Raw genomic sequence first — 25,637 nt, forward strand, 5'->3', positions numbered from 1 at the left:
CAGGTGGTGGAGCTTTCCGGGAAGAGGAAGAGACATATGCAGGGATCCATGACCAGAAAATACATGGTGTGACTGGGGAGGCAAAACGTAGCCTAGTCTGACTGTCCATTTGTTGTATATACTAGTTTGGAACTGAGTGCGACGTAAGACCGTGGACCACATCCCGGGGGGAGGAGGTGTTATTAGAAGTACCAGACAGGACCTTATTTCACATTTAGCATGGACCCCCGATGATTCCATTTGAGTGAGGTGTGGGTGTATTTTCATTCCAGAATTTTACACTACAACATTACCACATGCATTGACCAATTTTAATACAGGCTTTCCTTATGTTGCTTTATAATTAGAAGCCAGTGAATTGAAGTTCCACAGCGGTACATAGACTAGTAGTGATAGCTTTATGGAATTGTTTATTTTTAGTTTGGCAAAGGCTAAGCAGTAAATATCTCAATTAGTAAACTAAAGCAGCATGGATGAGAAATGCCCACAAGGAGATCAGGAGTTAGAAATAACTAAGTCAGTTAATTGAAGGAAACCCTCATATCACTTACCCCATATTTAGAGTTTGAAGAACCATCGTAATATGTGTGTGTGTGCGTGTGTGTGTGTGCGGGGGGCGGGACATGTACATGCACACACACACTGTCGGTATCCACGGTGCTGCCAGCATTGAAGTCCTTTGCATTCCCCAGATTCTAATTGTTTAGGAAGTTTCTCTCTTTGGAGCCACTGTGCTTGGTTATTGACCCAGTGGGATAGGTCAGTGTCCTATCACAGTACGATGGGACGTTGTCTGACTACAGAAGCTTTTCATCCTGCAATTTCTTTCACTGTGACCCACGAGGGATTTTCTTATGAAGTGCTGGGGGAAGTTATTCATATTCATATTCGTATTTATATTCACATTATATGGCCTGATGTGTGAAGATATTTAGTGAAAACATGCATGTGGCACTGCAGAATCATTTACTTGCCTCTAGATAGAGGCTCCTGCATTATGTTTAAGATTCCATTTTAAGTTTCGAGTGAAAACAGAAGTGGTCTACAAAGCTTAGTTTTAAGAATTTAAGTTTGGTTTAAGGATCGAATCATGCTGTTCCTAGAGTTCCAGTATCTCTAGGAAATATTGACCACTCAGAAGATGAAAGATTCATTGGTAGTGTAAAACATTAAGAATGTTAGAGAAAAAAGGTCTGTGTTTTAAAGTTACAAAGTACCGTTATTTAGTTGTTATGATTTTTTGACACTGCATACTGTAGTCCATTTGCATTCATGACACATATTTAACATTGTATGGAAGGTTGTTTGGATTTTCCCTCTAAAGTGGGGGAGGGTCAATAGAAAGGTCATTGTCTTCTTAGGCTTAACAATTTACTACCTATCAGCTCTCTCTGGTCTATAGGGGACATGATGGGGGTTTGTGCATCTGCAGATTAAATTTCTGTATGTCTCCTCTCTGTTTTGCAGACAAGAAAAAGATAGCATTCAGCAGAGCTTTAGCAAGGAAGCAAAGGCCCAAGCCCTTCAGGCCCAGCAAAGAGAGCAGGAGCTGACACAGAAGATACAGCAAATGGAGGCCCAGCATGACAAAACTGGTAGGTGGTAGGGAAAGATTAGAGCCTGGGCACTCGCTCACAAGCCAGGCCCACGCCTTACTGTGAAATGACATCAGGAACACCTGTAACCTTTGGCTGGCCGAAGGGAGCAGATGCTAACTACACCGGAGATTCCGAATTACATATTAGTTAGCGTTTAAAAGAGAAAATGGAAAGTATTGCCCACTGTCTGTTGATTTCAGAGTGCTGCTCTCACATCTGTTGCACCATCTGGATTATGAGTTTATTTACCTGTGTTCAAGAAACGTAAAGCTGAGAGAGACCACAACAAAGTAGAAAAACAAAGGGCTTGTTTTTGGCTGGGTTTTCAGGCACACATGTTATATAAAGAAAATAGCATCAGAAGCTCTGCGGGAAATGCTCTGAGCTTACAGTTAGAGTCTCCTGAATAGCATTGAACAGTTCCCACAGTACACACATTATAGCTACTCTAAAAGCCTAATGAGTTTGCTTCAGCATCCAAACTGGAGAAAAGCTTTAGCCATTAATCGGTTCTTAATTCACTGTCGCAGCTGGATGTAATTCAGTGGCTCCAAATTGATATGTTCCTTTATTTAATCTTTGCAGCTTCGAACATTTTTAGCATTTGTATGATTTCCCCACCTCCCCCAACCCAATCTAGAGTGATGTTTAATCCTTTGCATTCTTCAAGTTCTCACAACTGCTGTTAAAATTCACTAATACAAGGCATTGACCACAGCTGGCAACTTGGCTAAAAATTGCCATCTTTCATCACATTGGCACTATTCTGCAGACTGAGTTGGCCAGTAACTCTTTACCTTTAATTTGAAAGTAAAATGCACTTTGAAAATAGACAGTTTGATTTGTTCAGTCAGAGCATTATGTAGTTTCTTTCACTTTTGAGTTGTGTGTTCACAGACAGTGTTAGTCAAAACAAGACAGTGTCAGTCATTATAATTCCACGCCACATACTCCACACTGATTGTACTATTAAAACAAAAGTTTAATTGATCCTGTCTCTTCCAGAAAAATGTTGCTTAATTTTAGTGCCTTGATTTATTTTGATTTGTATGCTGTATGCTTTTTGCCAATCATTGGCTAAAATTGAAAAGAAATAAAGGACTCTTAAAACTTATGCTTAGAGGTAATTTTCATATGATTTAATGTATTAATATATTGTATTTGATGGTACGGTAAAAATTATTTCTTATCCTATAGGTGAAAAATTGCTAACATGCAAGCCTTTAAATAATCTATTTACTTATGAAGAGGCAAATGTCATATTGACTCACATAATTCCCTCTAGCACTTTCAGTAGAGATTTTCTTCTAACAGCATTTGGCCAGAAGAAACGAAAATTCACCAGGTTTAGTAGATGTTTCTCCACTAAAAACAAAAAGAGGAAATTGGAGGATAAATTATTGTTCGCCCCCACTGCTAGCATGATCCTAGTGATCAGAGTCTTGGGCAGAATCTCAGCACTAGATGAGAGTGTATTTAACTGTTAAAACCACCTTAAGAACATTTCCTTTTGTACACACACACAAAATCACACCGTTTTCAATTTCTTTGACCAGATCTCCATCGAAGCTCATGCTGTTGACAATGAAATTGAAATTCTAAAGAAAATACACATTTTTACCTTCACAATTAGAGAAGTGTATGCAAGATTGGGGGGGTGGTGGTGGTAGTAAACCATGTGTGCAAATATGAAACAAAGCATGAATTACAGTGTAGAAGAGAATTCCTCGATGATTTTAGTTTTGAATTATCTGGTTGTGAGAATTTTTGACACTCTGTTTATAGTAAAATTGTCAAAATTAAAATATAATATCTTGCATATTACAAAGATATAAGTATCTATGCTTCCACTTGAGGTATCTGACACTTTATTAACATGTCAAAATGTTACACCAAGCTGGTCTGATAAAACATGTTTCTGGTGTATACTTATGTTGAAAATAAACGACTCCCAAGATTGAGTGTCTTTCCAGATGATAGGTCCTTTGACTTAGGACATTGAAGGTGATGTGGTGGCTTATTGGAAATGTGTAGGGTCTAAGCACTTTACCACTCTGTGTGTGGAAGCACTGCAGAGCGACAACCATAAACATCTGATGTTGGTGGGGTTATTGTTATTTCTAGAAAATGAACAGTATTTGTTGCTGACCTCCCAGAATACATTTTTGACAAAGTTAAAGGAAGAATGCTGTACATTAGCCAAGAAACTGGAACAAATCTCTCAAAAAACCAGGTAGGTGATGTTATAGAATACTTTCAAGAGCACTGTGTTTATGTGATTACTCTAATTTTTCCTTAAAAAACAGCATTTACACTGTTTTATAATGTCAAAATTAAGTATCTGCTGATGTTTTCTTTGAAAATATTTTCTACATATGGACATTTTCTTAATTGTCCATACACTTTTATGTTTTTTCATGATGATGTGTGTACTATTATTTGACATTTTAATATTTAGAATTGAAAACTGAAATTTCAGGAAAGAAAATATGATAATAACATAAAGATGCAGATAAATCAAGCAGTTATAAAATCTTACATTGGTATGGTTAACACATTTTAATCTATTGTTACAATTCACCATGAACACAAAAGCTATCTTTAGGTTAAATGATAACAGATGAAATGTGCATATATAAAAATGAAAGTAGATGGTACTTTGAAATAAACACACCAAAACTATTCTTCTCTTCCCTAAAATTGTTATATTTTAATAGAACAGCCATCATTCATTTTATAGGCATACTACTCTTTTATAAATCCATTGATTGGAATCTTAATGACTTTTTTCTACACACTTTCTAGTCAGATTATCTCAATGAATAAATTATTTTATATTTTAAACTGCAAGAAGCCTGATTCCTCATCTCAGCTCCGACAGTAACTGAATCATCTTGGACAAATGTATTTGACGTACTTGGACTATAGTTTCTTCTTTTGTCAATGAATAACATTGGACAGAATCACTCGAAATTGAACTATAGAAGGCAATATTCACATAACTGATACGATGTCAAATATTACTTTATATGATAATGAAAAAATAGCCTGTGTGTCTTCTCTCCTGTATTTTTCTGAAACTTACGTAGATCTATTGAGAGCAGGAAATATGTCTCAGCAGACAAACTGCTCACCTAGATGTTTCATTCGGAAAGGATTTCCGGGAGGATCAGGGCATATCTGATCACTCTGAGCTCCATCTTGGGATCCTGCATCAACAATCTGTCTTAGCTGATAGAATCCCCATCCCTGAATCTTTTGGGGAATCAGAGGGCTCGTGCATCCAACTCTCCCTGCTCACAGGAAGGCAGAGGCTCCTGTAACCACCAAGAATGTACTCTGACATGCGCACCTTCCTAGCACATATTAAGATTGTATTTTGGTAGGGGAAAACCTAGGTGCCAAAATACCAGATATTTCAAGGAGATTTGACCATGAAAACTAAATGATTTGGTCATGAAAGAGACCCATAAAATATCTACAGTAGCTATTCTTAACCAGAAATACTTGATTTGCACCACATAGGTCCAAAAGTAATTTGTTAGAAGCAAACAAACCAGATTATATCATTTAGGGATAAAATGATACTAATCTGGGTTTTATATAAATGTGTTAGGTCTAAAATTGGTTTGTGAATGATGACTGATCTTGCTCTCCAAGGAAACGTAATTAGGGAAATTTATTATATAAAAGAGACAAAAAGGTGCTTGGTATATATTATTTAATTCTCACCACAACTTGAGACAGAAATTATTATCTTCCAGATAAGGAAACCAAAACTGTTTAAATAACTGGTGAGTGGGAGAGCTAGGGTTCTAACCTAGATATTTCTGGTTCCAAAGTATATGTTCTTTCTTACAGTAATTATAGTATTTTACATTTATTGCTAAAGAAAATTCAAGTCATAGTAGTTATGATGAGAAAGTTTGGGAAGGAAAAATTAACCTTTAAATTTCCGTAGAGAAGTAAGCGTCCTTGGCATGTAACAGTTAACTTACTCTTTGCCCCTAGGCCCTCTTTTTCCTCCTCTAGATCTGTCGTCTTGGCCTGTACTGGTCTAACTCAGCACCTCTACTGCTTCTCCTGCTTCTCATTCCTCCAGCTCCTGAACACTGCTTTGTAAATTGGATGTATTCTTTTATATCTGACACATAGGTGGCACTTAATGAATAAATGATGAATGAATGAAACAAATAGGTGTGGTGCTATTCGCACCTCCTGATCTGACTTTTGATGCCAGTCTGTTCCATTGTGGATGACTGGCAGTGTGCAGTAAAGAACACGTGGCAATTCAGAGGAACTAGATTTGAATCTCACTCTCCCACTTGGAGCTTTGTAACCTTGGGTGCATGGCCTCATCTCCCCAAACCCCAGCTTCTCCTTCTGTAAAAACATTTCCAAAGCCACGCTGCAGGACTGTTATGGGAATTGGAATTATATATGTAGATACACTTACATACACGTTATCAAGTGCCTAGCACAATGCCCGACACATTGTAATACACACTAGCTGCTGTTGTTTTCACAATAGCATTTTTAAGGGTCTTGACTGGAATTTGGGTATCACTTGACATAGCTGTTGTCTTTGCCGGGGAAAGTCTGACTGTCATTTGCTGATGGACAGAAGTCTATGCCACAGTGAAAGCCTTTTTAAAACAGTCAGATCAGGAAAATGTGGATCTAGTTGTATTTTGTAACTCTAATGAATTAAAACAGGCACCTACTCTAACTTTACAATTTGTCTCAACCAAGGCCTGGCAAGTAGTAAACACTTGATAAATTGTTACTTCCTAGTTTTAAAACTCTTAAGCGCCCCTAAAACTTACGAAAAGTGCATTTTGTGCACCTCACAAGAGAGTAGTGAATAGGACAAATTGTGATTTTAGGGTTGTTTGTTCTTAATTTCTTTTAGTTCCGGTTTCATTTCTCCCTGGCTTCCTACTCTGACATTTTCAATAACTCATTCATGTTAAATTTAACATTCCATGTTGATGTTACCTTCTGCTTTGAAACCACCTACAAAACTTGAAGGGCTCAAACTGCTTCTTTTAAAATACAAGTTATTAACGTAGTAAACCCTGAAGAAGCCCTCCAGGAGTGTGCCTCTGCATACCCCATGCCAAACTATTGGGCTAAATAATTTTCCCTGTGCTTTGAGGTAAGGAAAATCTTGGAGTTTCCAAAGTTTTGTCATTGTGGAAACTCAATCTCCAACTTTATATTTATCCAATCTGTATGGTAATTTTGGTTCAGCTTTTCCTCAGAGTATTGCAGTAAAATTTTTCTTGAAAGTAAGTGTATTTATTTTGTATTGAACAATAATTAAGACATATTTTTCCCTCTTCTGTTACTAGCAACATTACTCTAAGAGTCTTATGTTATTCAAAATACCAACTAAACAAGCGGATTCCTACCATTTAAAACAGGTCTAGTCATTTGACTGGAGCCCACGCGGAATGATGGGAAAGCTGGCCGCGCGGGCTCGGTGGGCACGTACGCCCTTGCTCTGCCCCAGCCTCATGCTAGGCTGCTCCGTTGCTCTGTGAAAACGTTTTGAAATGGTACCTGCTTGTGTGGGTCTGTTGCATGTGTTTTCTCCCCAAGTAGACCGTAAGTCGCATTGTGGCAGTGATGACTGCTTCTGTTTTCTGGAAGCCTCCATAGTGATTAGCACAGTAGTTTGCGCCCTGAGTGTACTCCACACTGCACGTAGTGGTGTCTGTAACCCTGGCATTTGTGAATGGCACGTCCCATTTTAAACTTAAAGTGAACTGCCGATTCTGTGCATTTTATATAGCTTGTTTTTGACCATCAGGCAAGAGAATTAATTCCATTTTGCTTTTAATTGGCACCAGGCAGACATTCTGGCTGATTTTAGTCGAGGCTCACATAAACTTTCGCTCTCCTTCCTTCTGTATTCCCCAGTACTCTGAGAGCTTATTACAGTTATGGGGTTGTTTTTTGAGGGAGGTACACGGAGCTATTTAAATAGCTTTGGTACAACTGTGATTTTTCTTTATCAAAGTGAAGGAAGCGTTCTCTCTCCCCACGCACTTAGATGAATCAGCAGTGAAACGTTGCAGTGCGGTTTGCAGTGCTATCTAACACCTGGCCTGGGAGAGCTTGGAAGGATTGGGTGCTGGCAAGGAGTGAGCCTCTGCCAGCCACAGAGTGGAGAGAAGTGTGTGCTAGGTTTTAGCTTCCACCACTTGCACATTGAAAAGAACCGGATAGAGCGTAGAACCAGGGTCTATGTGGATTTGCTGCTTTCTTTTCTGTCATTGTCACTTTCTGGGTTGTGAGGCTTGTGGACTGATGTCTAACACTGCCCATTGTGTATTTGTGATTTGCGTTTTGTAATTAAGAGGAACAATGGGAGTCCATGGGGTCTCGTTATATATAATGGTTGGTTTAATTTGTTTCACTTCTATCTTGTTAATTGTAAATTGATCATTAAGATTTGAATTCTAATCTGTCACCAGGGTTGTGAGTATTGAGGCTAGAGCAATGATCCTGGTTTTAATCACTGATGATGAGAAACAAATTTTATAATTTTGGTACATATTGCAGTTCATATATTTTAACACTATACTTTATGGTGTTATAAATATTGTTAAATGACTTTTAGTGTAGTTTTACTGTGTGGACTATAATGTATAAATTATATTACTGTTTTGGCAACAGTAGGTATCCAACTGTGTGAGTTTAATTGAGGTGAAGAACACACACCCGGTTGAACTGTTTTTTTCCTTTGCATGTTTACATGACGTTAGGTTGGGATACTATAAAAATTATATTTTCTACAAGAGGAGACTGATATTGGCCTCTGCTAATTGTTACCAAAAGTCAAACTAGAACCTAAAAGAATAAAAAATTCAGATATTATATTTCCCTTTGAAAGCAATTATCATTTTAATCTGAATTGTAGTAGTAAAATATATTTCATGCAAATGCAATTATACAATATAACTGGTATATAAAAATACAGGGGAAAGTTCATGCTTCTGCAAAGCCAGAAATTGCCTAAATTTTCTGTGAAAATGAATTACAGTCAATTATCCTTTTATATGACACAGGATAATCGTGCCAGAAATGTATCTCCAAACTAACAGAAAACTTGTTAAGTTTACTCTTTGAGCTTTGCAGACTACTGTTCTAGGAATATATCGTGAACTCCAGACAGAAAAAGGATGGCGTGCAGGCATATATGTCAAATTTTTATTGAGAAATGGAAGTTGGTAGGCAAATTACAATTATAAATAAAGAAAAAAACAAAAATATGCGAAGCAGAAAAAAAGATGGTTGCAATAACACACTTGATAGTGATATGTTCTTTATAAATAACATTTGTATTTTTGTGGTTATGTAAGACATCCTCAATGCAGGGAATTTGGAAAATACAAAGAAGAATTAAGGAAAATTTCCTGCCACTACCATCTAGAGATAACTATTCTTACCTCTGACATATTTCCCTTCAGTCATTTTTCATGTGTATGTATGTGTACATTTGTATTGTAATTGAGATTACACTGTGTATACAGTTTTGCATCTGCTTTTTCATTTGATATCTAATGAACATTTTTCTATATCAGTAAATACTCTGAAAACAGAACTTTATTAAATGATTTGCATGGATAAGAATTATTAGGCTCTTAAGATGCTTCTAATTTTTAACCATTATGACTAATAATACAACAAAAACTTTGTACCTAAGTCTAAATTTTTGATTGTTTCCTTAATTGCTAGTCCAAGACTATGAATCCTTTTAAGGATATTAATGTGTTTTACCTTGCTTAAGTACTACACTAACTTCTAATCACTGTATATGTAGCCATATTAGTAAATAACATTACAAAGAAGTGAGATTTTTTAAAAAAAGATGAGAAGCAATATTGCGCAGTGGGTGGAACGACCCCTTTAGAGGTGGACTGAGTAGTATTTGTATCTGGGCTTGCCTACTTGGATGACCTTAGGCAAGTCATTAAACTTCATATTTAACCTCACAGAGAAAAGAAAATAAACCCTTACAAGTACCTTATAGGATTAATTGAGATCATGAATGTAAAGGATGGATTTCACTATTTGTTATACAGTGGCATGCAGTAAATATTTGGTGGTAGTATCTGGTTTTGTTGTGCTATATTTTGAATAATAGTGAAATTGAATATGTTATAAATAGTATTGATCATTTATGTTTCTTCTGTAGATATTTTAAATATTTCTTATACTTTTCATTGGAATTTTGATGGAGAGTGCAGTTAGTGTTTCATTAAATGATGTTTTTAATGTTTGTCTTATTTTGTAAATAATTTCCTGTTGTTTACATTGATTTTAATTAATAAGCTTTATTTTTTAGAGCAGTTTTATTTTCATAGCACAACTGGACAGAAAGTACAGAATTCCCATATATTCCCTGTTCCTTCCACACACAACCTCCCCCACCAGTGACATCTACATTTTGTTTTATTATGATTTTGTTTCAAAATCAGAATTTTTAAAAAATAAAATACATAACTATTTTACAAATTTAGAAAGATGAAAAAAGAACAGAGAAAACATTCCTGATCCTACCATCCAGAAATAATCAGTATTAATAGTTGGTATACATGTCAAAATATTTTTCTAAATTATAAAATGAAATCACATCATACATGCTGACTTTTAATGTTTTCTCTTTTTTACAAATATGTCACAGTTTTAGATCAATAAATATCACTTATAAATAGCCGCATTATCAGATTAATAAGTAACATAACCAGGCTCCTGTGGATAGATTTCTTGGTTAAGTTTCCAGATTGTGGGTTGCAAAGAAAGGTTGTTTCTAGAAGCAGTGCTACAATGAATACTCTCACACAAACCTAGGATATATTTTAAATATATGATTTTTTTATGTGTAAAAGTTTTGTATTTTTATATTGTAAAATCTATTTTTTTCTTTGTGATTTTTCTTTTTAAAAGTGCCTTTTGCTTGGAAAGTGCCTGAAAAGATCAATGTTCTGCATTTTTTTCTAATCTGGTTTAAGGATTTTTTTTTCTTCTTTTGGAATTTATTTTAGTGCATGGTATGATAGGAGATACTAATCTTGGAAGGGATACCAGATCAAAAATTTATTATAACTGCCTCTAAATTCTTTTGTATTGTATGTGATTCTGAAAGGAGAAACATAAGCCATTATTAACTCCTTTTGGACTATTTCAAATATGGGTAGATTCTTATTAGGAGAAGCAAATGTAGATTGAACACTTGATCTGAACTTGAAAATGAGATAATCCATGCTCTCATACAGAATCTGGTAGGAAAGACAAAGCACAGAGCACAATTTAAAAGAATAAATTATAAGCTAATGTATGCATAAAGGCTAGAGGTAGCTTCAAAAAACGTGCTGACATATTGAGAACTGCAAGGTATTAATCAGGGCAAGCTTCCCATGGGATGACATTTGAACCAAGATGAAAACAAAATGAAGAATGAGGTGAACTAAAAGCAAGAGTTTTTGCCCCATACACATGAGCAGCCTGGTCCTTGGGATTAACAATTTCTAAAGTAAAATTTCCCTTAGCAAATCCAAATCCTTTCCTGACCAGGAAGAAAAGGCTATCTTGCCTACTGGAAGAATCCTTTCTTTGAAGGGAATTAATTTTATGTCAGGAGTCTTCAGGAAACAAACCAATTATTAACCTGAAAACGACTCATAATATACAAGAGTTTTAAACTCTCCATTCTAACTGATTAGGCATTAGGGCGTGAGGAGATGGTGGCAGTAGGCAGAAATTTAGAGTTTACTTAATACAAGGAAAGGAATATAATTTTTCTTGGATAAACATCTTTCTGATCTTCAAATTTTGAGACTTGGATTGTCATTTAAGACACGAACAACAGGATATTGCCATTTTGCTCAGGGTAGGTCAATCTTTTTTCTATTAAGACCTTCAGTGGATTGGAGGAAGCCCGCCGAGGTGGAGGGCAATCCGCTTTTCTCAAAGTCTACTAATTTAAATGTTAATATCATCTAAAAAACACCCTCACAGAAATGTCCAGAATAATGTCTGGTCAAATGTCTGGGCACCATGGCCCAACTAAGTTGACACATAAAATTAACCATTAAAGAACTATTTTTATTTTAACCGTGTGCCATTCAGCTGGTTATGCTAATTAAAAGAAACTCTGTGATAGAAATTAGGCCTAGGGTTTCTTCTTTGACAGCATAGTGTTTGGCCTATAACAAGCACTCAGTAAGTATTTGTTAAATAAATGATAGTCTTTTAAGAAAGACATTTGATCATTATCATTTTTGTCTTGTTCCTTAGGGAAGCCATTTCTATTAGAATAAGTTGTTATTCCTTTTTCTGTCTAACACGTGAGTCTCTACAATGTATCTTGCCATTTCTGAAATATTTTCTTTTGCAAAGGATATAGTTTTCATTACACTATTATGTTTAAGTATGGAGTTTAAGATAATGTTAAGGTTATATAATAACAATATGCCCTAGTAATAAGAACCTTTAACATCTATTATTTTTGTGTTTTCACCTCTCTAGATCTGAAATTGCTCAACTCAGTCAAGAAAAAAGGTATACCTATGATAAATTGGGAAAGTTACAGAGAAGAAATGAAGAATTGGAGGAACAGTGTGTCCAGCATGGGAGAGTACATGAGATAATGAAGCAAAGGTAATCAAGGTTTCACGATCAACTCACGTGTCGCGTATTGCATGTGTTTGGTTTACACGCAGAAGGGGAGCTGCTGCAGGATAAGTAGAATTCGTCATCATGATGCCGCTCCGGACATGCCCAAAATGTGATACTTTTATTTTACGTGTTTATGCTTCCTTAATTTACATTGTTCTTATCACATAGAAAGAGGGGAGTACATCCTCTTTTTGTCGGTCTCTGAAGACATAGAGTTAGATTTAACATGGAAGAATGGAGGAAAGCCATTTTCCTTTAAGACGTAAGTTAGTAATATTGCAATATGGAGGAATTTCAAATCATCTTTCCTAGAAATTAGGTTTTATGTGCTTTTTGTAAGGTTAAGCACATAGTAGGTCTAAAGAGGTTAAACATCTTATCAGAGGTTGCACTAATAGCATTGCTAGAGTCAGAACTTGGCTACAAACAAAACCTTTGCTTCTTTCTAGTGGCGTTACTTTGAGCAAGTCACTTAAGTTCTCTGAGTGACTGTTTCTTCACCTATATATTGGCACTAATCATATCTACTTTGCATTTTGATAGAAAGATCAAATATAATATAGTAAAGCACATGGCTCATACAGGCCACCCACTAAATGTCATCAATGATTATTCTCTTTTTCTTGATGAAGAAATGCAGCTCAGAGAGGCTAATAGGTTTGCTCAAAGTGACAGATGGAATAAGTGGTAGAGTTCAGACTTGAATCTTGATCTTTTGACTCCAAATCCTTTCCTTTTTGTGCAGTATTGGGGTTTTTTTTTTTTTTTTTTGGCAATAAGCACAGCCTCTTATTATTTTTTATCCATGTGCCATTTCTCATTTCTGTGTGATAATGGATTCCCTGGGGAGAAAATAATCTCAGTATTTCACAGCAGACAGTGAATAGGTTTCTGTGGACTTGGACTTCCACGTGACAACCGCATGCTCAATGATAGCAGTCACCCTTCCAGGGGACACAGTTCGCGTGGCCTCCAGCTCTGTATCCCCACACCAGTTCCCAGTCATCCCTGCCTTCTCTGTTTCAAAAACAGTTCTTGATATAATTGAAGGAAATGAAAATATTTATAGACTCCTTGTATTTTTTAAATGTAAAGTAACATATTAGCCTGGGGAGGGGGGAGGTATTTTTATGTTGATTACTTGCTTTATTGAATGGAAGACAGGCAGTCAGATAATGGCACTGCTTGTCAGTCATCAAAATACCAAAATATGCATATATTTGCAAAGTAATAATTATTCATTCACTATTAAAATATTTACTTAAGCCCAGGCACTTCTGTAGGCCAGGGGTCTGCAAACGTTTTCTGTAAAGGGCCAGAGAGTAAATATTTTGGACTTTGCAGGCCACACATGGTCTCTGTGGCATAGTCTTCCTTGTTTTGTGTTTTTTACAACCCTTTGAAAAAGTAAAGACCATTATTAGCTAGAGGACCAACAAAATGAGCCAGCGGATTTGGCCATTGGGCCAGCCTTTGCCCCAGTCCTGTGCACCTGGGGCAGCTTTCCATTTATTTTCTTACATTTGTGTATTGCTTTAGAGTTCTCAGAATGCTCTCACACTTGTTACCTTATGTACCTTGAAGCAGCCTTGAAAGTAGCTGTATTTATCATCTCCATTTCCAGATGGAGAACTAAGCCTAAGAAAGACAAACGTGCCGAATGAAGGTCAGGTAGCAAATTATGATTCATTCATTCAACATTGATTGATTGATTGAGTGAGTGATTGCTACTATGTGTCACATTTTCTACCACATGCTGGAATAAAATAGCAAAGTAGATATAGTTCCCACTGTAATGGAGCTTACATCCTTATAGGGAAGATGGATGTTAGCAAAAGAATTTCACAACTGTCTAATTAATTATAGTTGACCCTTAAACAACACAGATGTGAACTGTCTGGGCCCACTTACACACAGATTCTTTTCAATAAATTTATTGGAAAATTTTTTGGAGATTTGCAACAATTTGAAAAAACCTGCAGATAAACCATGTAGCCTAGAAATAATGAAAAGAAGTTTTAAATTTAGGTATGTCATGAATACATAAAATATCTGTAGATACTGGTCTTTATCATTTACTACCATAAAATATATGCAACTCTATTATAAAAAGTTAAAATTTATCAAAACTTACACACACAAACACAGATCATACATGGTACCATTTGCAATTGAGAGAAATGTAAAATGTAAAGATGCGGTATTAAATCATAACTGCATGAAATTAACTGTAGTACACACTGTACTACTGTGATAATTTTGTAACCACCTCCTGTTGCTATTGCGAGGAGCTCAAGTATTGTAGTATCCACTGAAAACCCTGTGTGTACTAAATCATCTGCATGTGAACAGTTTCTCTCTCCACTAAATTGCTTATTGCAATAACAAGTGATCTATTGCAGTTCTTGTGCATTTTTCATCATGTTTACTGCAATACCATAAACCTTGAATAACACTGTGGGACCCATACGAAATGCGGCTACTGATGTTGGAAGTACTTTCAAGAAGCAGAGAAAAGTCATGACATTACAAGCAAAAGTTGCAGTGCTTGATGTGTAGCTTAGATTGAAGTTTGCAGCTGCAGCTGCCGTCATTTCAGATGATTCATCTTGTAAACAGACAGTATAAACTTATCGCACCAATATATAACAGTGCAGTACTGTAAAGGTATTTTCTCTTATGATTTTCTTAATATTTTCTCTAGCTTACTTTATTGTAAGAATATAGTATATAGTACATATACAAATATGTGTTAATCAACCGTTTATGTTATCAGTAAAGCTTCTGGTCAACAGTAGGTTGTTGGTAGTTGAATTTGAGAGGAGTCAAAGTTATGCATGGATTTTTGACTGTACAGGGGGTTGACGCTCCTAACCCCCATGTTGCTCAAGGGCCAACTGTGCAATCATGACCAGTTCTATGAAAGAGAAATACATTTGGTGGTACAAGTACATTTAATAACGGGACTTGTTTTTTAAAAAATTATTTGTAAGAGAATATCTCACTCTGTTGCCCAGGCTGAAGTGTAACCTTGAACTCCTGGGCTCAAGTGATCCTCCCTCCTCAACCTCCCAAGTAGGTAGGGCTACAGGTACATACCACCATGCCCTGCTAATTTTTTTTTTTTTTTTTTTTGAGACAGAATCTTACTCTGTCACCCAGGCTGGAGTGCAGTGGCACAATCTTTCGGCTCACTGCAACTTCCATCTCCTGGGTTCAAGCGATTCTCCTGCCTCAGCCTCTCAAGTAGCTGGGACTACAGGCACGTGCCACCATGCCCAGCTAATTTTTGTATTTTTAGTAGAGACAGGGTTTCACCATGTTGGCCAGGATGGTCTCGATCTCTTGACCTTATGATCCACCTACCTCGGCCTCCCACAGTGCTGGGATTACAGGCATGAGCCACTGCGCCTTGCCCTTTTTTTGATTTTGTTTTTGAGACAGAGTCTCACTGTGTCATCCAGGTGGAGTGCAGTGGCACGATCTCAGCTCACTGCTACCTCCGCCTCTGAGGTTCAAGCGAGTCTCCCGCCTCAGCCTCCAGAGTAGCTGGGATTACAGGCGCCCGCCACCACGCCCAACTAGTTTTTGTATTTTTTAGTAGAGACAGGGTTTCACCATGCTGGCCAGGCTCATCTCGAACTCCTGACGTCAGGTGATACCCTTACCTCGGCCTCCTCTGGGATTACAGGCATGAACCACTATGCCTGGCCTAATTTTTAAAACTTTTTGTAGATACTAGGTCTTGCTATGTTGTCCAGTCTGATCTTGAACTCCTCACCTCAAAGCATTCTCCCACCTCAGCCTTCCAAATCTCTGGGATTACAGGTGTGAGCCACTGTCCCTAGCAGGGCACTTAACGTTGATTAAGAAAAGCTTCAATGGAACATGACATTTCAATCGGTAAGCAGTGGGGTTAGATGATTAGCCTTTTAGATCAGGAATTGGCAAACTATCTTGCTGTCTCCTAAAAAATTTTACTGACTCCTGTTCTAGAGAAGGAAAATCTATAAAATGGAAGTTTCTAAGATAAGAAAGCATAGTACTTGAAGAACACCAAGAACTGTGTGTCTAACATAAAGGGAAAAAGAAAGCGTGGCATACAATGAGGTTAGAGAGGTAGGCAAGGGCTGGACCTAAAGGCAGGGTCTTTATTTTTTTATTTATTTTTTATTTTTATTATTATTACTATTTTTTTTTTTTTTTTTTTGAGACGGAGTCTTGCTCTGTCACCCAGACTGGAGTGCAGTGGCAAGATCTCGGCTCACTGCAAGCTCCGCCTCCCGGGTTCACGCCATTCTCCTGCCTCAGCCTCCCGAGTAGCTGGGACTACAGGCGCCCGCCACCACGCCTGGCTAATTTTTTGTATTTTTAGTAGAGACGAGGTTTCACCATGTTGACCAGGATGGTCTGGATCTCCTGACCTCGTGATCCGCCCACCTTGGCCTCTCAAAGTGCTGGGAGTACAGGCGTGAGCCACGGTGCCCAGCCAGTCTTTATGTTTTTATCATGGACCTTTTATTTTGTCTTGTTACTAATGGGAAGAAAATGAGGCCAAGGTGGGTGGATCACAAGGTCAGGAGTTTGAGACCAGCCTGGCCAACATGGTGAAACCCCGTCTCTACTAAAAATACAAAAAGTAGGCCGGGTGCAGTGGCTCAAGCCTGTAATCTCAGCACTTTGGGAGGCCGAGACGGGCGGATCACCAGATCAGGAGATCGAGACCATCCTGGCTAACACGGTGAATCCCCGTCTCTACTAAAAAATACAAAAAACTAGCCGGGCAAGGTGGCGAGCGCCTGTAGTCCCAGCTACTCGGGAGGCTGAGGCAGGAGAATGGCATGAACCTAGGAGGCGGAGCTTGCAGTGAGCCGAGATTGCGTCACTGCACTCCAGCCTGGGCGACAGAGCGAGACACCATCTCAAAAAAAAAAAAAAAAAATACAAAAAGTAGCTGTGCATGGTGGTGAGTGCCTGTAATCTCAGCTACTTGGGAGGCTGAGGCAGGAGAATCTCTTGAACCCTGGAGGCAGAGGTTGCACTGAGCCAAGATGGTGTCATTGCACTCCAGCCTGGGTGATAGAGCAAGACTTTGTCTAAACAAACAAACAAAAAATAATTAGGGAGGTTTTGGATGATTGCTCCCAATTAGGCAGCAATGATGATGCTTGGACTGGAGTGCTAATATTGGTGACAGAAATAAACATTGGTGAAATGTATAGGAAGTAGAACCAGCAGGAGTTACTTGACTGGCAGTGCTGGGTGGAGAAGAGGAGCATGTCAAGGATGACACCCATATTTCTGACATGCAGTGGGTGCCTAATGCTGCTACTTACTGAGAACTAGGGACCACTCTAAAGAAGCAGGTTTGTGGCTGAGATGGCCTGGGTTTGGGATGAGATCAGGCGTTACGTTTTGGCTATGAATTTAATGTGCAAATGCGTTGTTCAAATGGATAGGTTGAATAGCAGTGGATGTAAGGATCTGAGCTCAGGAGAGAGGTCTGGACTGGAGACAGAAATTTCCTCTGGCCTATAGAGGATATTTGTAACCTTGGGAGTAAATGAAGTCACCTAGAGTAAAAAAATAGAGTAAGAAGAAAGGAGGGCTTACTGACTCCTAAAGAACACTAACATTTTTAAAGGAAACGTAGAGGTTGGCAACAGGAACTGAAGGAAAGCACCCTGAGAAATAAGTGGAGACTGAAGAGCAGGTTCTGATGCATGCTGGAGGATGGAGATGCCTCGGGAAAGAGGAAGTCCTCTACCAGATGTGCCCAGTGATTACAGAAGACTGAAAATGGCGCGGTCATCACTGGTGACCTTAACCAAAACAGGTTTAGTTGAAGAGTCGGTGCAGAAACAAGATGACAGTGGATTGAAAAGTTAGCAAACATAAACCACTTGTTCAGGAAATTTGGCTGCAAGGGAAAGCGAGAAGTAAGAGACACCAGTGGTGGGAATGTATTGGGAGGGGCATTTTGGAGCAAGGAACATTTTATTTTAAGTTGGAGTAGATGTGAGTGCATTAAATTTTGATTGTAAAGATCATTCAAGTTATAAAAATGAAGAAAGTTAAATTTTCAACTGGTGGTTTGGAACCCCCAGTGTTCACAAAGGCAGTCCAGGGAATTCACATTAAAGATAGCAGTGCCTTTTTTTTTTTTCTGTTATTTAAAAGTAAGTATCAATTCACATATTTCTCCATAGAAGATAGAGCTGTGTGAAAATCCCCCAGTGTATTCAGAGTGGACAAGCCCCAGAGCCAGTGGAGCCCTGCTGAGCACCTGCGTCCTCTCATCTGGGTGTTCACTGTCACCAACTCCCAGTAATCCCAGGTGTTTCATCAATTACACAGTTGTACAGGAGTTTTCCCCACTCTTGTTTAAATTATATCCATAAAAACCATTGTCTAAAAACACAGCTTCTGACTGTAACAATCTAGTAATGAGTTTAAAATAGGTAATTCTTCTATAAACTAGATTCAGGATGATCTTTACCAAATCCGTAAGTTCTGTGTTTGTGACAGAAATCTGATTCTTCAAAAGCCAGTGTTAAAAATACAAAATATAATATTGATTTGTATGTAATTAGACATTTTAATTCAGGGAATTAACACTATTTACTATTTTCAGAAAAGTGCTTGAAAATAGAAGCCTGAAATCTTAATCTTAATCTCATAATTTAAAAACAAAGAGAGTCCTTTGCAGGAACATGAATGGAACTGGAGGCTATTATTCTTCAAACTAGTGCAGGAGCAGAAAACCAGATACTGTGTGTTCTCATTGTAAGTGGGAGCTAAATGATGAGAACACATGGACACGTACAGGGAACAGAAGATACAGGGGCCTGCCGGAGGGGAGGAGTGGAAGAAGGGAGGGGATCAGGACAAATAACTAATGGGTACTCGGCTTCATACTAGGGTGACAGTTAGAATCTCTTCACACTCTCCCATGATGCACATTTACCTCTATAACATACTGCAGATATACCCCTGAACTTAAAAGTTTAAAAAAATGGGAAAATTTTAAAAAGAAAGCTGTAATAGTAGCAGTTGAATTTTACATTCAAAAATCAAACATTTCAAAACAGATCATGAAATTGTTTTTGTTATTGATTTTATAACATGGATTTAATTTCAAATCTATGTTTTAGAGTATCTTGTGGTGTGAAGACATGTTATTAGCCAATGGTGCCTTTTTCTTTCATAATTAATTCGCTATGGATTTAATTTATGTAAATGAAATAGTGGCTTATTTATTGCACAGGAAAATTAAAATTTTATTTTACAAAATTCAAACTTATGCTTATTTTAAATTGAATGCTTTTACTTAAAAAGTTCCTCTTTATTATATATAGTAGTGAGATGATTTAATAAATTGCATGTGTTTCTGTGAAAGGGGTTTGAGAGGCAAAAGAAATTTGGAGATGCTGAGGTAGACAAAGTGCGGCGTATAAGGTTCCTGAGAAGAGAGGTGGGTTGGGACACCAAGCGCTGAGCAGAAAATGATAGTGAACTGGGCAAAGGGTCACCTGCCCCGTTGCCATCGCAGCAGCTGTAGCAGAAGAGATGGTATGAGCTGATAAATGCAGGCTTATGGATACGGTGCTGGAAAGGTAACCTGAGGCCAGACTTAGTTTATTCCGTGTTTATTGGGCATCTGGTTTTTTACCATTCACTGTGCTAGGTCTGGAGACACAAAGATGTAAAAGATACACTCTGCCTCGGAGAACTGCATGAACTCGGAGGGTGGAGGTTGCAGTGAGCTGAGATGGCACCACTGCACTCCAGCCTGGGCAACAGAGTGCAACTCTGTCTCAACAAAAAGAGATACACTCTGCCTCACTCCCGGGGCTGCAGACTTCCTCTCTGTTTGGGCTGGCCTAAGTATTGCAATTCTGCAGTGCAGAGTAGCCACGGCAGCACCTGCCATCTCCTGGGAGGTCACTCCCGGCTGCTGCCATGCCTCCAGAAACGCAGATGCAAGGAGAAAGGCTCTCCTGAGGAACCAGCCTCCCTTGGCAGGCTAGACAGGAGTTGGCTGCCCTGAAAGTGTGTATCTGTTTCAATCTCCTGTTCTCTGTTTTATATAAACCTAAAGGTCTGTTACGGAGATTTGGGTGTATGGTCAAAAACTTCCACTGCTCCTGGGGAAATGTCTTGAGTTGTTCATCCTTTGCTTAGAAAAGTGATCAAGGTGTAGACCCAAGCTCCCGGGTAGTGATGAGCAGAAGACTCACCCCGAGTTATAGGTGTTTTTATCAGTTCTTACGGACAGTTTCAAAATCTATTAAGTAAAAAATTTAAAAGTACTGAAATTTGGTTTCTATAAGCCAAAAGAACTTACTGAGAATGCTAATGCAATATTCTACTGGCCGCCTCCACACCCAGCAGAGCTTGTGCGACGTAGCCTGAGCGCTGCTCGTTTGACTAGTGATGATTTGCGGAAAGGATTCTATTACTATGTTATCAGCATTGTTCCGGGGCCGTCTTCATTTTCAAATGCTGCTCTTCTTGCTTACTTTAGCTTCATCACAATAATTTAGTTTGTTTTGGATTGTTTTGTTAACCCCCTACAGTGCAGTATTGCATACTTGCATCATCAGTGTAATGGTTTCCCAATAACTACGTTTTAAGTCCCGTATGACTTGTAATTCAGAAATGAATCACCCATTATCTGTTTTGCTAAAGCAGATATATGATCCCCGCCTCCTGCCACCACCTCACCAATTTGCTGTAGAGAGGCACTCCTTTGATTTGCTGCTTGCAAATCTTTGTTTTTAAATAACTGCTATTAAGAGCAAATTAACAAAATTAGATTTATATGCCATTATTTTATAATATAAAATTATACTCTTATGAAGAAATGGTAAGAGATGTATATGTTGCTAGAAAAGAATCTTATTACATCTTGTTTGTTTTGAAATGTTCCTGTTATCCCTAGAGTTTGTTTCACTGGACCATTGACATGTTTGGATTAGGGAGGCTGTCTCACCTGAGGGGTCTAACTACAGACAATCTGAGAGGATCACATAGAAGAAAGCAGGAAGCTGCGAATACTGGAAATCACTTAGGAAAGTTTATCCTTTTTCAAATTATTCAAAAATTATAAGCCAATTGGGGTTCAAGCCATCCCTTTATAATAAACCAGTTGTATGCATTGAGAACTCCCTGAGAGGACTGGAAGACACGTTTGTGTATACTGTAGTGGGAAGGCCAGATCAGACTGCTGCCCTCCCAATAAGTTGGGAGCTTTGCCACTCTGTGGGAGTTAGAATTTTGATCTGGGAATGGATAATGAGTGATTTAAAGCGGGCTGTGCAGTTCCCTTAGCCGGGACAAGGCAGCTGCTGGGACTGATTACCAGGGAGAACATTAAATGGGAAAAGGAGGCAACAAAACAAAGTTGGGACAATGCCAAAGAAACTATAAGTTACACTTTTGCCTAGGATAGGCCCACTGCCCGGGAAGAAGAAAAAAACATCCTTTGATGTATTCATCAAATATTTACTGAGTGTTTATACACTGCTGATGTGCTTGGGATACATCAGAGGACATGTAGACAGCCTTGTCCTTATGGAACTTACATTCTTTGAGCTACCTTCAAGATCTAGTCCTTTGTTTTTAAGACCTAAAGCCAAAAGTAGAGAGAGAGTCTGCATCATACTTAACAGCATCCATCCTAAAACCGAATTCTCTGGACTCTCCTCAGTTGACTTCTTTGAGGCTGCTTTGTAGCTCCATGAGCTAATTCCTTAATCTTAAACTTCATCTTCCTCACTTTCTTGATCTCCAAAATGCTACCTTGTAGGGTTGTGAAAATTGCCTAAAATAATCCCTGAAAAGGTCTTTAGAATAGTTCCTGGCACAACGTTAGTGCTCAACAAATGTTTCACATTGCTATTCATTCATATCCTTCACTCAACATATTTATTAGACTGTTAATACATGCTGAGCTCTGTTCTGGATTCTGGGATTGCGTCAGGAACTTCAGAGACTTAGATTCTAAATGGTTGTTTATTTATATTATAGGTTAAATTGACTCTTGTGAGTTAGTCTGTGAACCAAAATACCATGTTTACATAATGTTATTTCTAAAGCAAAATGCCTTTTGAATTTTCAACAACTGATTTATGGAACGACATTTTGGACCACAACTTGGGATATGCCTATGATGTTCTAAGTGTTTGTGAACATGTGAATGTGTGTGTGTGTGTGTGTGTGTGTGTGTGTGTGTGTGTGTTTGTGTGTCCTCTATTTGGTGGTGAAAGTTTTCAGTCTGAGCCCCAAATAAAATTTCAAGAGAGATACATCTATCTGGCTGCTTTTTAAAAATCATATTTTCAGCATAGTCAGGAATAAGAAACACTCCAAAAATTTTTTTTACACAAATTTTAGGTTCACAACAAAATTGAAAGGAAGGTACAAAGATTTCCCATATACCTCATACATGCATAGCCTCCCCCATTATCAGTATCCCCCACCAGAGTGGTATAATTTTTACAATTGATAAGCCTTCATTGGGACATCATAATCACCCAAAGGCCATAGTTGATGTTAGGGTTCAGCCTTGGTTTTGTACATTCTATGGTTTTGGACAAACATATGATATATATCTATTATTGAACATGCTCTGTATGATATCATATCATACATATCATGATATATGATATATCATCTATATATCATGATATGATATCATACAGAGCATGTTCACTGTCCTACAAATCATCTGTACTCTGCCTATTCATCCCTCCCTGACCCCATGCCCTGGCAACCACTGGTCTTTTTACTGTGTCCTTAGGTTTGCCTTTTTCAGAATTCTCTATAGTAGGAATCATGGTATGTAGCTTTTTCAGATTGGGTTCTTTCACTTTGTAATGTGCATTTCAGTTTCTTCCATGTATTTTCATGGTTTGATAGCTCATTTCTTCTTAGTGTTGAATAGTACTTCAGTGTCTGGATGTACCACAATTTATTTATCTATTCACCTACTGACAGACATCTTGGTCACTTCCAAGTTTTAGTCATTTTAACGAAAGCTGCTTATAAACATCCATGTGCAAGTTTTAGTGTGGATGTCTTCAACTTTCGGGGGAAGTCCCGAAGAGTATGATTGCTGATCTGTATGTTAAGAATATGTTTAGTTTCGTTAAAAACCACCAAACTGTTTTCCAAAGTAGCTGTTTCATTTTGCATTCCCACCAGCAGTGAATGAGAGTTCCTGTTGCTCCACATCCCAACCAGCATTTGGTGGTGTCAGTGTTCTAGACGTTGGCTATTCTAATAGGTGTGTAATGGTATCTTGTTGTTTTAATTTGCATTTCCCTGATGACATATGATGTGGAGCATCCTTTTTTATGCTGATTTACCATCTGTATATCTTATTTGGTGAGGGCTCTGTTAAGGTCTTTGACCATTTTTCAATCAGGTTTTATCTTCTTACTGTTGAGTTTTTAGAGTTCTTTTAATAACTTAAATAACAGTCCTTTTATCAGTTGTGTCCTTTGCAAATATTTGCTCCCAGCATGTGGCTTGTCTTCTCCTTCTCCTGATATTGTGTTTTGCAGAACAGAAGTTTTTAATTTTAATAAAATTCAGTTTATCAATTTTTTTTTTTTGAGCAGTGGCAAGGTTTATTGTGAAGAACAAAAGAACAAAGCTTCCACAGCATGGAAGGGGCCCCAGGTGGTTTGCCCCAACTTTTTTCATGGATCATACCTTTGTTGTTGTAGCTATAAAGTTATTGTCATACCTGTGGTCACCTAGATTTTCTGATACGTTATTTTCTATGAATTTTATAGTTCTGTGTTTTACAGTTAAATCTGTGATCCATTTCAAGTTATGTTTTGTAAAGGGTGTAAAGTCTGTGTCTAGATTCATTCTTTTTTTGCATATGGATATCTAGTTGTTTTAGCGCTGCTTGTTACAAACTCTATCTTTGCTCTATTGTACTACTTTTGCTGTTTGTCAAAGATCAGTTAACTACATTTATCTGAGAGGAACGCTCTTTTTAAATTCCCAATTGTAACTTCATTAAGTCTTTAGGAACAGAAAAATAAAAGGCTAGCAGAGTTTAACTTCTACTTCTGGGAGGGAAAATTTTATGTTAGTACTAGGAAATAACTAATGCCTGTTTGGAGGCAAAAATTCTGACAAACCATTTATAACCTGCCAATTTTAATATTTTTACAATATTTGTTATTTTTGCTTTTTCTACAATTAACTCTGGATAATACAAAAATATTCAATTAATAATGCTTGCTACACACGTTAGCATTGTACAAAGAACCACAAGAGGCTATGACTATTAAACATCTATCTTTAGAAAGGTCTTTTGCCAAAAGACAGAATAGGTAAATTTCTGTTCTTATATTAGAGGGGAGAAAAGGTGCATTTCAGTGCTGAAAGTCCCTGAAAAATTTCTTCCATATATCCAATGTAAACCTCTTTTAGTCAATTCACTCTCTAAAGCTGATTTTCTCTCTTTGGTTTATCTTTTTGGTAGATCTAGAACTTCTGATTAGAATTTTCATTATCTTAACTCTTAGACTTAAAATTTAACTTAGAACTTTTAAGTTAAATCGGATTTTTCATTTCTGTAGTTGTGTTTGTTGCTTTGCCTTAGACTCTATAATTTTAAACACTGAATTTTAAATTTGAAAACCTAAACTAGATTGCCTGGCTTTTGCTTTATTTTGCACCTTCTAACTTATTAATATATCCCTATATTTATTAACATGCATTCAGCACTAGGTACAAAAGGAAAAAAGACATATTTACCCGTTAGAAGCTTCTAATCCAGTGCAAGAGGTATACAGTAATCATATAGGTGTTATAGACTATGGTAAGAATAAACCCAGGATGCTGTGTGTGCCCATCAGGCTGGCATGTCACCCAGGTTTAGAGGTACAGGGCACAATTCTTTTGAGAAATAGTATCTATCGTGAAATCCTAAAATGACATGGAAGAATTCTTTTTTTTTTTTTGTTTTTCGTAACGGAGTCTTGCTCTGTTGCCCAGGCTGGAGTGCAGTGGCACGATCTCGGCTCACTGCAAGCTCCGCCTCCCGGGTTCACGCCATTCTCCTGCCTCAGCCTCCCGAGTAGCTGGGACTACAGGTGCCTGCCACCACACCTGGCTAGTTTTTTTGTATTTTTTAGTAGAGACAGGGTTTCACCATGTTAGCCAGGATGGTCTCAATCTCCTGACCTTGTGATCTGCCTGCCTCAACCTCCCAAAGTGCTGGGATTATAGGTGTGAGCCACCGCGCCAGCTATGACATGGAAAAATTGTTAACAGGAAAAAAGGTGTACATGTTTGAAGATCTTGGGGGTCAAGGAGAACATG

General features: G+C 37.9%; 1 protein-coding gene across 12 annotated transcripts in view; it reads left to right on the forward strand.

Moving 5' to 3' along the window:
- The window catches only part of SDCCAG8 (SHH signaling and ciliogenesis regulator SDCCAG8), a 248,663-nt gene that overhangs the window by 156,754 nt on the left and 66,272 nt on the right, over nucleotides 1-25,637 (forward strand). For 10 of the 12 annotated variants that reach the window (XR_007721686.1, XR_007721687.1, XM_050771396.1 and 7 more), the window contains 3 exons: nucleotides 1,468-1,595; nucleotides 3,723-3,831; nucleotides 12,138-12,269. Coding sequence is in view for 9 of the 12 variants with exons in the window: in XM_050771396.1 (XP_050627353.1) it covers nucleotides 1,468-1,595; nucleotides 3,723-3,831; nucleotides 12,138-12,269 (369 nt within the window). In the remaining 3 variants the exon portion in view is untranslated. Of the gene's footprint in view, nucleotides 1-1,467; nucleotides 1,596-3,722; nucleotides 3,832-12,137; nucleotides 12,270-25,637 lie in introns of those variants that run through there. The other 2 variants (XM_050771430.1, XM_050771434.1) reach the window with 2 other exon arrangements.

The sequence above is a fragment of the Macaca thibetana genome, chromosome 1 (assembly GCF_024542745.1).
Source record: "Macaca thibetana thibetana isolate TM-01 chromosome 1, ASM2454274v1, whole genome shotgun sequence".
Classification (NCBI taxonomy): domain Eukaryota; kingdom Metazoa; phylum Chordata; class Mammalia; order Primates; family Cercopithecidae; genus Macaca; species Macaca thibetana.